At 43.4% G+C, this 13,348-nt stretch overlaps 1 protein-coding gene across 6 annotated transcripts in view; it reads right to left on the bottom strand.

Annotated features, from left to right (window-relative positions):
• Positions 1 to 11,061, bottom strand: part of MAX (MYC associated factor X) — a 28,565-nt gene extending 17,504 nt beyond the window's left edge. For 3 of the 6 annotated variants that reach the window (XR_004259092.1, XM_032245864.1, XM_032245868.1), the window contains exons 1-3: positions 10,664 to 11,061; positions 9,906 to 9,932; positions 2,142 to 2,249 (exon numbers count right to left, since the gene is read on the bottom strand). Coding sequence is in view for 4 of the 6 variants with exons in the window: in XM_032245864.1 (XP_032101755.1) it covers positions 2,142 to 2,249; positions 9,906 to 9,932; positions 10,664 to 10,699 (171 nt within the window). In the remaining 2 variants the exon portion in view is untranslated. The remainder of the gene's footprint in view (positions 1 to 2,141; positions 2,250 to 9,905; positions 9,933 to 10,663) is intronic. The other 3 variants (XM_032245867.1, XM_032245866.1, XM_032245869.1) reach the window with 1 other exon arrangement.
• Positions 11,062 to 13,348: the final 2,287 nt, after the last annotated feature.

Raw genomic sequence — 13,348 nt, 5'->3', positions numbered from 1 at the left:
GGAGTACAATGGTACGATCTCAGCTCACTGCAACCTCTGCCTCCTGGAATAGCTGAGATTACAGGCATGCGTGACCACGCCCGGCTAATTTTTTGTATTTTTAGTAGAGACGGGGTTTCTCCATGTTGGTCAGGCTGGTCTCAAACTCCTGACCTCAGGTGATTCCCTCACCTCAGCCTCCCAAAGTGCTGGGGTTATAGGTGTGAGCCACCACAAACGGCCATATATTTTTTATTTTTAATTCTTACTTCATTTTTTTTTTTATCATTTCCTCATCAGAGCAAGAGCTCCTGTTATTGTCTGTTTTGTTTACTGCTGTATTCCCAGTATCTAGAATAGTGCCTGGCATGTAGTAGACCCTCAGTAAATATGTGTTGAATGGCATGAATAAGTAAATAAATGAGTAAGCCACAACAAATGACAAATTATTTCACTTGTAAGACTACCAAATTCAAACATTCAACTTCCTTGAAGAAAGGAGAAAACAGGATTTAGAATAACGTAATTATAAGGACTTAAGGAAAAAAGTTACGGCAATGTAAAATAGGCTAGATAAGGAAAAGGCATAGTTGTGATCCTACGACCCACCTCTCCCAATGTATTCAAACTTAAGAATGCCTAAGAATCATGTGACTGCTTGTTACAAATACAGATTCCCAGGCTTCCCTCCAGAAAGGCTGATTCAGTAGTGAATATGCTGTGGGAGGTCCGCAACTCACCCCTTGAGAAACACTGCCCAGTGCCACTCCTGGTTGGATGTGAGACTTAGAAGAAGGTAGCTCTTGTCCATATAGTTTACCAAAGCAATTTTAATTGATACTGTGGTACAGGAATAAGCACCAACTGTCAACAGGTCAAACAGGCATAAGAGATAATCTTTTGCATGTGTTCACTTTGACTAAGGGGGTGAGTCTCTGTCTATAGTCATAAAGATTTCTGTGCTACTTAGTGTTGTACCCAGGAAGGTTGTTATTCCAGGTAAGTGCCTTGGTTTAAGGTCATTAAATCAAGTCCACACTAAGTAGGCTTAACCCACAGCAAATTCTGATTTTGCAATACCAAGTATGCATATGGCCTGTCTTTATAAAGGTCAGCCCTTCTCCATGTTTCCACCACATGGAAAACCACACCTTAGATAAAGTATAAAGCATATGACTTATCACAGTGACGATATAAAAAAATGAAAGCATAAGAGTTCCAAATTTCATCTTGGATAACCAAACAAATCCAGGACCCCCACCAGAGAACTAAATCAAAGCACACCCAAACGCAGACCGTTCTTAACAGAATAGTTCCTTCTTTATAAAACACTGGATCACTAAAGCAAAAACACAGGTCCTCTTCCCAGCTTGCCAGTTATTCCACTGAAGTGCTGCAGACAACTACACTCTGTCAAGAATGGAACTGTGCAGATGTTTTCTCCAAATTCCAGGGAGTGACCCTAACCCATAGGCTTTTACTCAAAGCTTCTAATTTTGTTTTTCAAATGTAGAAACAGCTGGTGCCTAGCCCTCCAGGGAAAATGCTAGTTTCCAGAAGGGAGGGGGGAAGAGTGGTTATTTTTTTCTATTTCACATGAACATGTCTATTCACTCAAGTCTCTTGTCCCACAGCTTAAAATGTTCTTTTTACGCCCTGGAAATAACAATTACTGGGGCCAGAAAATCAACGATGCCCAGGCTGTTTTTCACATACATTACATACCTTCCTGGATGCTACTTACTATAAATGCTCACTTACAGTAAGTATTAACTCTGAACCATAGGAAAGAAATTCTCATGGAGGTCTAGGGTATTAGTGACCTCTGGAATCTTTACTGTTATCCCGAATGAACACTGAGCCACCCTTTATACTATAGTGTATAATTTCTTCAATTTATTACAAATAATACAAATTTTGAAAGATGACTCCTACAGATATCTTACAAATAGCTCCATTATATCTGGCATATTTTGTTAAGGATAAACTGGAGTAGGTAAAGCATGCGGCGGTCCTCCAAACTTGAGTCAAAAAATTAGGGAACCATGCTACCTGAATATCTCTGACTACATTTCCTTCCCAGTAGATGAGTGCTCTGCTAAGCTCCACAACAAGCTCCAAGCTAATAGTGGCCAGCGACTCAGCTTTCTCAAGAAACTCACCTTCTCTCCTTGGAGTGATGGGACTGAGTCCCGCAAACTGTGAAAGCTGTCTTTGATGTGGTCCCTACGTTTTCGTTCCAGTGCATTATGATGAGCCCGTTTGTCAGCCTAGAAGAATTGGAAAAAGAACACATTAGGAATATCACTCCTTTTGCTTGGTACAAGGTGGGTGGGGTACAGCCTGGAGGTACACGCTGTCAGCACTGTCCCTGGTGAGTGGACTGGGAAGGATTTCTCGAGGTGGGCAGTTAGGAGTCTCCAGAATTAGGCTCTGCTAAAGGGGGAGAAAGGGGTGAGCAAGGCTTGCGACAGGAACATCCAAAGTAGCTCGATGCATCCAGCTCATGCATAAGTAAAATAAAAGTTATTCAGGGGGACAAAGTGTGACTCTCCTGTAACATCAGTGGTCCCCCCCAACTTCCTTATGTGACAGAACAGCCACCAGTCTGTGGTGAGGAAGTGACTAGGGAAAGCTCCAGTGGGCCCCTTCTTAAGATGTGATCACTCCCACTGTAAGAGATTTGCCAGATGGGTGTCCAGGGGAAGGAAGAGTTAAGTCATTGGTGCTTCCTTCATGTGAAACCATCACCGTGAGTCCCGAGCACACTAAAAGGCACTAGTTTAAGACCTTCTCACCAAATCATACAATAGAAACTAAAACCTCTGTAAAACCTAGATGCATGAATCTGATATCATCATGACAGAGCTGATGGAGATGACAACTGCATTCTGAGTTCCTGTTTTTTTTAAGTAGATCCAAGGTGCTATCCTGCCAAGCATAGGACCCCCCCACATACACACAGGCAGTGCCAGACAGGCAGTTTTTAGAGGGCACACCTTCTGACACCCACAAGCTCAGAATAAATTCCCTCAGGCACCTGTGGCAGGTCAGGCTAATTTGTCGGGATCTAAATATCCAAGTCAAAGTCTTAGTTTGTTTGGAATCACAAAGAACAGTCAGCTGGAAATGGACCAAAACTGCCAACATGAAATCAGGAATGGCAAAATGCTCTGGCTTCAAGCAGAAGAGATAGTGCTAGAGAGCATGGTAAGAGCACTTCAGTAGGTCCCATCAGAGCGGTATCCCCTCCAAATGGAACACAAGCAACCTGAAGCAAGTAGAACTTCATCACACCTACACTCTGGGAATTATGGAAATTATACTCTGAATATTCACCTTGAACACACAAGACTCCACTCAGCTAACCTAGAGAGCAAGTCTGTATATGAGAAGTTCAGGTAGTTTAACTCTACCCAGAGAGAGGGCCAGAAATTTAAAAAATGGAACAAGAGTAAATAACTTGGCTTAGCACAAGAATAATGCTGCCTCATATGAATCCTTGTACTAGACAAAGATGTACAGACAAAAATCTACTATCAAGAGTTGTGAGAATGAAAGGATTTGAAATTCTCCTATTATTTCATCCTGAAAGTCCTAGTCATGACGAAGGAGGAGGAGGCTGGGAGCTCCTGAGGTCATCTGAGTTACTTCCTGGTCTCTTAAGCATAATACCTCACCTACAGCTCTGTTGAACTGGACATGTGGTTCCCATGACAACCATGGTTCTCTGTAGCAGATTTCTCTTTTTGGGGCATATGCCTGGAGCACTTCTAAAGCTGTCCTAATCTTGTTAAGTCTGGATTCACTGTAAATGGAATGTTTACTGAACTATAGTGACATATGGAATATTATGGAGAAACTGAGAGGACGGTCAAGCTTGGAACACCAGGTAACCTGAGGCTAGAGGTAAGTACTCTGTATCATACAACTTTATAGCAAAATTGTAGATGCCTTCTAACAGTAGCGTGAAATAGCTCGACAGAATTAAACATATTTAAGTATCTAGTCCTTTTGAACTTACTGTTGTTCCCTCTGATCATTTACATAAAGGTAAGTTGGGCTGGGACTATACCTAAGGAGCTTAAAGGCCAAGAGACAGTATTTGGCATGTGTCTGCCACTCCTGTTTGCTATATACTACCTAAGGTGGTTTATTTACATGCAAATTAATCACCCATCTTTGGTCTCCAGAGCAGCCCAAGATACTCCTGTCTAAATCACCCTGATTCTTGGCCCTCCTCCCAGCTAAGAGCTGTGCACCAGAATTACCCATAATCCCTCTTGTTGATACAAATAAAATTCTAATTGTCTGTTTTCTTTCTGGGAGAGCCCTGCAAATCTCAAGTAGCTAGAATGAAGTTGCACTTGGTTTCACATGGACCTGCACTAGAGGGGTGGAGCTAAGTATAATCTAACACTAAAATCATCCCCACAGTGCACTACCCCACCTCCCATTCACTGAACTCTGAAAGGACTCAAATGGACAAGTCTCTCGGTCAGAGGATTGTAAGTGAACTTGGCTGTAGACCATGAGCAGAAATCTTGGCTTCTCATCTGAGGAGCCAGCCAAGTTTGAGAAGTTGGCTCAACAAGGAAAGGCAGCAGTTCACTGCCTGGTAGAAAGCCTGGGCTAGGGACTGTTGTTCTCAAAGTAGTGGATGGAATTTCTGTAGTGGTTCCAGGCCCAATTTAACTAGTAGAAGAGTGGAATCTTAGACCAATCCCTGCTGCCATGTCCATCCCTGAGCTACTACTGGAGTCAATTTTAAACCTCTCAGAGACAATGGCAAGGATATATTTTCTCTTCCCCAAGCCTGGTTTAAAAGAACAAGTTAAAAACATGCACAACTGACAAGCCTAATTCCAGGCAAATCTGAATTAAATGATATCACTAGTGTTTTGAAAGAGCACATAAAAAACCAAAAAACCTTTACACAAGGCTGAGAATACTCTTTGGAAAACATTTCCAAACCACAGATCCACCCAGCCGGGTAACACTGCCTGCACCTCATCCCCACCCCCACTGGAGGGCTGGTTTGCAGCCTTTATCACTGCCTTGTTAACTGTCTCCTCTTGCTGGCAACCCTTTTTGAGAGGGCCAAGATTTCAGAGTTGAAGAAGAAAAACAGGGTGAAGACTCCAAGTGTAAGGCATCTAATATCCTCCCACAAATGCAAAACTGGTTTTAAAAAACAGGGCCAAACAATTGTCTTGAACAAAAAAAACTCTACTTAGATGAGCCTTTACTTAGAATGATGTTTAATAATAAAAACGAATGGTACAGAAAGCCCCCTTGTGGAATTAATTAGGCCCTATTCTAGGAGACAACAGAGAAATTCCTAGACTATACAGCAGGCTCCCCTACACATCCTGTGGGAACAGTGGCTAGATGCTGCCCGCTCTTCAAGTATACAGGATTTGTACATATGGACTTCTGCCAGAAAACCCTTCCTCCAGGGCATCCCTAACAGAAACACTAAGGGGCTATACAGTGGTCCACAGATGCTCAACAGAAACTCCCACACCAAATCACTTCCAGCTTTGACATCTCTGCCAAGGTTTTTATTTAGCCTCTCCGTTGTATTTCTATCCAACTTTCCACAGTGGTAGCCAGAATAAAAATCTTCACCTGCAATTTGTCCACCTTTGACACTACCAAGCACCTGTATCTTAAGTGTTGTTAGATGTTGAAGGCAAACATTATTTTGCCAGCCAAGAAGTCGTTACACTGGCAAGAAGTCATCTAAGCTAAGGAGGTCTATTCAAAATTGAGGGAAATCTCTTAAAATTATTTCCTTCCAACTTACTGCACAGAGACTGCATCTTTGTTCAAGGCATCACATCAGTCAGTAAACTTATTTCCTCCAAGTTCTAGGCAATCAGCATGGGGAAATAAATGGCTCATTATTCCAGGATGCACAAGGTTCTCCAGAACAATGCTATGTCTTGCAGGCTACCTGACAGCTAACCCCACCTATAAGGGGAATCATCTCAATTCTAATATGGAAAATTCTCAGCATGTAGAGAATTAGTTGCCCACTAAATATTTACTATATTTACAAAATGTGAAGGTTGTATTTTAGAGGGAAGCTAGTATTGCTCATGATTCCTATCAAGCTATTCTCATTAGAGACTAAGGACACTTGAGAATGAACAGGCCCAAAATTCTCATCAGAAAAGATCTATTTCTTACTTCTGATAGATAAGGATCAGACAGGATAAAGTTCGATTTCTAAGCAACTTAAAAGATTCATTTTAATCAACCCAAAAAATTATAAAATAATGGGCAGCCAGAATGGGATAACTCACCAAGCTCCCTAACAGAAAGACATCAATTTTAATTTTCCAATACCTGTCCCGCTTGTAGTTGATTACCTGGTATATATTTCCAACATTATCTAATGTATATATTTGTTCTCAAAACTTTTTTCATTTGGTGCCTAAAAGAACTGTGGAATACTATTATCCAAACAGGGCCTCATACTACAGCTATTTCAGAGAAGGATGCCTTGGTCAGGAAATTTTAATTAAAAACCAAGTTGAATTATTTGACCAACTATTTCACCATTACTGGCATCTTGAAAAAATTCTTTTAGACATAAGAACAAGTTTTACTCTAACACAGGCACGTTTAGGAACTAACTTCGGCATTTCTGTTATCACTGTCAACACTCTAAGCAGAGAAAAAGTACATGCATCGTGCAGCACTTTTGCCATGCAACTGACTGCAGGTAAAACAGACAGAAGTTTCCTGAGTGAATTCCAATCTCAGAGGAGACCAAGCTCGTTCTCTTCTGAATTCCCAAAGAAGCAAAGAGCTCTACGAAGTTAAACATATTTCATACCGGAAAGGTCCAGAAGTGAAATTGCACAGATCTGTTTTCAAACCCAATAGGTATATCGCAAGTGCAACTCATTCAGATGCCATGAAGGACGGCGGAGATTGGAAAAAAAAACTTGCATTTCCTGACCAACACACTAACCCATACATTTCTTGTATACTTTCACTCTTTCCTAAAGAAATTTCCCAAACAGAAATAAAGCAAAAGGAAGTCCTTGCATATAATATACCTGCCCCAGAAATTTATCTTTAAAAAACAACTATTTCCCTCCAAAATATAATAAAAATAAGATAACATCAGTGGGATTCTGCAATGTGTTGAATTTAGTAATAAGAATATTCTCTGGGATTACTTCCTTTAACAAAGCTTACTGGTTACTGGAGAAGCTGTTTTCCGTTTGTACTGAAGCTACATAAAAAAATATTTGCCAAATCAGTTTCACTTTCTGTTAGAGTTAGCCTAACTTCCTAACTGTTCTCAGTATCTTACATTTCTCATGCAGTAAGGCCTAGATATTGTAGCGACATTAGAAAACACACACGAATGTTTTTACATTAGGATCCACAGAACCTTTTTCAAATAACTTTTTTCAACTTCTTCTGTAGTTCTAAACACGTAAGCATTTGGTTGTTTACAGTCCACATCTTTTTTTAAACCTTTTTTCTAAGGCAAAACTTAAGAATGGCTTTCTCCCAAATTAAAAAAATATATATTTATTATCTATTATTAAATCTTGAGAAGTAAGCAGATGCATTCACAGAGGGGGAAAAATGGAATCCTTTTTACTCTACACATTCACAATAGTTGTTTGATATAAAATTTGTCTAACACATCTGCTTTTTCTCTCCATGCTGTTGTAATTATACTGTGTGGGATAATACTTAGAAATCTCAATAAATAGATGTGTTAAATTAAAAACAAAGTGTCAAACCAACTTCCCTTGCCTACCCCCAAAATCAAAAGGAAAAATTCTAGGCACCTTAATAGCAAACTAAAAATATCTAGACAAACAATGAGATTAGCATTCCAGGAAAGCGGAAACACAGCAATAATTTAATAAACAAATGTACATCAACACTCATGTGGACAAATATTTTGAAAAGCAGAAGCTTTCAAGAACTGTGAACCAAAATGTCACAAAAAAAAAAAAAAAAGAAAAGAAAAAAAAAAAAAGAACCCACTGCAAAGGAAGCCTAAATGATTCTTACCCTCCAACCCTGATTAAGCCCTGGCAGATTTTACAACTGGAGACTTGCAGGGAAAAAAAAAAAAAAGCTTTAAACAGACTAGGCCCCAAACATGAAGAATAAAAGTAAATGAAAAAAAGGAATTCGATTTTCAAATATATGTATATGAGAATACTTCAAAGATAAATAAAACAAATTATTTTTAATGACTATTATCCAGGGATAATTTTTAAGACTTCTGGAACAACTACATCCCCAGATTTTATGGAAATATCAGCTCTCAATAAGTAAGTTTTCTTAATACTTATCTGCTTAGACAACCTGTACAATCTTTGCCTGCTCTAATGAAGAGCAGGTACAACTGAGATGGCTTGCCTTTATCCTGTGGTTGTTAAGTTCTTATACCAGAGGTATCAAAGTGACATCCTACAAATTCTAACAAGCTCCCAAAGAGTTGTTCCACACAACATTTTAAAAATCAGAAAAATAACATATAAAGTTTTGGATTTCTTTCTTTCTCACTTTTTTTTTGAGATGGAGTCTTGCTCTGTCTCCCGGGCTAGAGTGCAATGGCTCATTGTCACCTTTGCCTCCTGGGTTCAAGCAACTCTCCTGCCTCAGCCTCCAGAGCAGCTGGGATTACAGGCGCCTGCCACCATGCCTGGCTAATTTTTTGTATTTTTAGTAAAGACAGGGATTTCACCATGTTCACCAGGATGGGCTTGAACTCCTGACTTCAGGTGATCCTCCCACCTTGGCCTCCCAAAGTGCTGGGATTACAGGTGTGAGCCACCACGCCTGGCCATCTTTCTTAAAAAAACAGGAAGATCTGGCAATACTGATCCTTCACTCCTAGGTAACAAACCACTGGAATTTAGTAGTGGCTGACTTTTTAGAGGAGGCATTGCCCTCCAGTACCCCAAGTCCTCACCTCTTCCCTCTTCTTTATTCTTGACGGCCCCCCATGAGCATTCGAATTTCTTACCCCTATTCTATACACTTCTTACTGTTCCCAACTGTCAAATTTTAGACACTCTGATACACTTCTCTTCCCCTCTCTGATTCTGATTTATTCTATGTGTATTCTTTTTTTCCCTCTAATCTATTCATGAAACACCCATATTACTGTCTCACACTCCAAAGACATGAAATTAGTGCTTATCTAAATCCACAGAACCAACTACTGAGAACATTAATATCAAAACCCTAAGAAATTATTGATAAAAATACATGGTCTCATCCGTCACCTTTCAGCAAAGCTGTCTCTGCAGTGCCGCTTTTCTTCAACTATTTTTTAGTTTTCTTTATACCTCTTCTTCAAATACAGAGTCAGACCATAACAACTGTATGTGACACTCTCATGATGCAACATTTGGCTTTTCTACATTTCCGATTTTTGCATTAGAATACCATGTTGTGCTAGATTCTACGGGTCTACAGCAGTCACATGATTTGGTTAAAGGCGATTATTACATGTGGCTCCAGCCTCACACAATTATGCAGATATGGTTTAAAACCTACCTGGTTCTAAGTAAATCTTCTCTAACCACTTTGCCCTTAAATACTACTACCAATGACTTCAAAATGCTGCATTTCTCATTTCCACTTATATAGTGGCAGCTGAATCCCCTATCTGAAAACTACATAACAATTCAATTCTTTGCATACAGCTCCTCTCACTCACCTAGAGTCACTGAACTTATCACCTGAGCATCTAGAATTATGGGATCTGCAACACCCCCACCCTCCAGAACCAGGCCCCTCCTCACCTTAATGGTTAACATTAGGGTTTACTACAATATTAAAAGTAATAGAATGATCTCTTTTTCTCTCTGACCCCAAAAAGGAATAGAACTGAACGGAAATAAAAATGAAATGGAGAGTAGGAGACGTACCGCAGATTGAAACCTCGGTTGCTCTTCCTGGAATAAGAGAGAAAAAAAAAAATAGAAAATATAGAAGTTATTTTTACACTTAACATTCAATAATAAGAAAGAAAATGCCGGCGGCAGAGGAAGCGGCGGGTGGGGAGTCAGCCCGACACCCCTTCCTCCCTCCCCACCCCTTGCCCCCACCCTTCCACCCTCAGCGGGATCCGGTAGCAAGGTAAAGGGGTCCCGAGCGCCGCCCCTCCTTCCGGGATCCGACCAGGGCCAGAGGGGTCCCGAGCACTGTCTCTTCCCTGCAGACCCAGCTCGGGCATCTAGGCACCCTCAACCCCTCTCCGCCCTTCCTCGCCCCCCAGAATCCGCGGGTCATGGGAGGAGAGAATCGCAATCCGAAGGGGCAAGTCCTGAGCGCAGTCCCCTTCCCCTGGATCCGGACAATGGGATCCCGGGCGCCCCCCATCTTTGTCCCCCGAATCCTCAGCGGGGGAAGGTGGGAAGGGGAGGCCGCAGCACCCTTCCTCGCCGGAGAAGGTGGGGGTCCCAGAGACCGCGTGTCTTCCCCCCACCTCCAGTCCCAGGAGGCCGCTCCAGCCAGGAGCCGGAGGGGAGCGAACCGGGAACGTGACGGAGACAGTCCTGGCCCCAAGGGGAAGGGGAAGGAGGCGGCGGCGGCCCGGTCCCCTCCCGCCGTCGCCCCGCTGAGAGTCCCGGCCGCTGTCCCCGCCTGACAACCCGCACTGGAAGGAAGAAGCCCCAGGACTCACGTCGCTCTCCACCTCGATGTCATCGTTATCGCTCATTTCCTACGGCCCAGGGAGCGGCCACTGCAGCGGCGGCAGGGAGGGGAAGGGGTGGAGGGGAGGGGGAAGTCACCGACAACAACAAGCCGAGTCCCCCCCACACACACACTCACTCACTCACTCACTCTCTCTCTCACTCACACACACACACACACACACACAACACGGGCAAGAACCACCTCCTCACTGCAGCACCGGATCAACGGCGGCACGCACGCCCGGTCGGCCCTCGCCACGTGATCGGGCTCGTAGCGCTGGGGCCGCCGAGACTTGTAGTTCTTGTCCCTCTGACGGACGGCCCAGGTAGCTCCAGAAAAACTACAAATCCCGGAATAAACTACATCCAGGCGACGCCAGCCCGGCTTGTTGATGGAGCCCAGGGCGCCTGCGTATCCCGGGGAGGCGGGGGCCGCGGGGAGAGCCGCAGCGCGGCGCCTCCTGGGAGTCGTAGTCCGCAGACCGCGAGTTGTCAGGAGGTTTTCCTCCCGTGGCTGAAGAGGAGGCTGCTGGGAAGACAGGACACGTGGAGGGAGCTGGAGCTCCTGGAGCCGGCCACCGTCTGCGCGCTGGGCATCGGGCCCAGGGGACTGGGTGGAAGCTCTGGGGGAGTAGCTGGCTGTCTAAACGCTGCCTGTCTTTGGTGTGGCCGGTTTTACTTTGTCGTCTTGATGCAGAGTGGTTCCGCTTTGCGCCTTGGGGCGTAACCCGCCAGGAGGGAATCCGGCTGCGGCGGACCAGGGGGCGCGGCTCCGGATACCCGCGCGAACCCTCGGGAGCTGGTGGAGAGGTGTCAGTGGCAGGTGTTTCGTGGAGTTACCGGACAGGCAGAATGACCGACCTCGCCGGGCGACCGCTCATAGCCGCGAGAATCCTGTATTCATTTATCCAGGAGTGACCATCCTCGATACTCCGCTACTCACGTGAGCTTCCAGCCATTCACAGAACCCGAACCCTCAACCACCGTGGACTTGGAAGTAAAAGCCCCTTCATAGTTTGTTGTGTAGCCCAGGTAGTTTAGGCAATATCCCAGCTCAGAGTACCATAATTAAGATTGCAAAAAGGATCAATATGGGAAAGTTGTGCAGCTCCCTATCCAGTTAAAATCATATTTAAATACTGTGGCGTGAAGTGTAGTCACATCCATTCCACCAATATTTATTGAACACCTAACATGTGCCACAAGGGGATGCCATAGCGGATAAGACCAGAGCGATCCCTGCCTTCGTGCAGCTCACAGCTATGCAAGCAAACCTGACTGCCCTGCCGCCATTTTAAGAGTGTGCAACAAGTCCCATGGGAAGAAAAAAAAAAAGACACTTTCCACCCTGAGACAAAGTACCCATACTACTCCTTTACATCTGATCTCCAAAATGAATGACATCCTGAGCTTTTCCCATGAGTTACTGATTCCTGGATGAAAATCATATTATCCCTGACTTTTGAATGTGGAAATTTGGGGACATGTCACACACAATTCTTGTGACATACATTCCTCAATGTGAGCATGTCATCCATGCTGAAAAGACAAATGTAAATGTGGTAATTTTTCCTTTGCATTTTTTCCTTTAATATCTGTTGTATTTCTTATTTAATGATCCAGTCCTACTGAAGTGGGCACATCTTTGCAAGTGAACTTACGTTTTCTACGTGCTTTTGTCTCATAGTGTTCCTTTCCTGCTGAGTTGGGGAGACAGACATAAGCAGACCATTACGTGATAGGGGCTGATGACAGACGGCCACTCTTGAGTGAGTTACAACAAACTGTTGTTGGGTGCCTGCTATGTACAGAGCATTCTGGGACAATCCCGGCTCCAGGTTAAAATCACCCTAGGGGCTTTAAAAAATTCCCATTCCCAGGCCACACCCCAAACCAGTTAAGCCAGAACCTCTGGAGGTGAGATCCAGACTGAAGGATTTTTTTTTTTTCAGGGGACAAAGTCTTGCTCTGTTGCCCAGGCTGGAGTGCACTGGCTCCATCTCAGCTCACTGCAACCTCCGTGGCTCCATCTCAGCTCACTGCAACCTCCGCCTCCTGAGTTCAAGCGATTCTCCTGCCTGTCTCCTGAGTAGCTGGGATTACAGGTGCCTGCCATTACACCTGGCTAATTTTTATATTTTTAGTAGAGACGGGGTTTCGCCATGTTAGGCTGGTCTTGAACATCTGACCTCAGGTAATCCACCCGCCTTGGCCTCCCAAAGTGCTGGGATTACAGGTGTGAGCTACCGCACCCGGCCAGACTGAAGGATTTTTCAAAGCTCTTCTGGTAATTCCAATGTGCACCCAAGACCGGGAATCACAGCTATAGACAATGCCAGAATATATAAGATAGTCTCCCACTGAATTGTATGCTTTTAAAGAGTGAATTTTATGGTATGTCAATAATTATATTTCAATAAAACTGTTATAAAAGAAAAATAAGATGGTCTTTACCCACATGAAATTTAAAATCTTACAGGAGTAAATTATCAACTCAAATAATTGTGATAAAGACAGATTATGTAAGTGTCAAATTGTTTGTACAAGCAGTGAATGCTATAAGAACTGAGGAGGGAGAAGGAGTGCCAGGTATGAGGTAGGGTTGGGGATGTGTTGGTGATCAGGAAAGTCTTATTTATTTGTTTATTTATTTATTTATTTATTTAGAGATG

Source organism: Sapajus apella, unplaced genomic scaffold (assembly GCF_009761245.1).
Source record: "Sapajus apella isolate SASKATOON/1434 unplaced genomic scaffold, GSC_monkey_1.0 scaffold59, whole genome shotgun sequence".
NCBI lineage: Eukaryota > Metazoa > Chordata > Mammalia > Primates > Cebidae > Sapajus > Sapajus apella.
The sequence above is the reverse complement of the archived record's forward strand: the minus strand, read 5'-3'. Positions and strand labels throughout refer to the sequence as shown.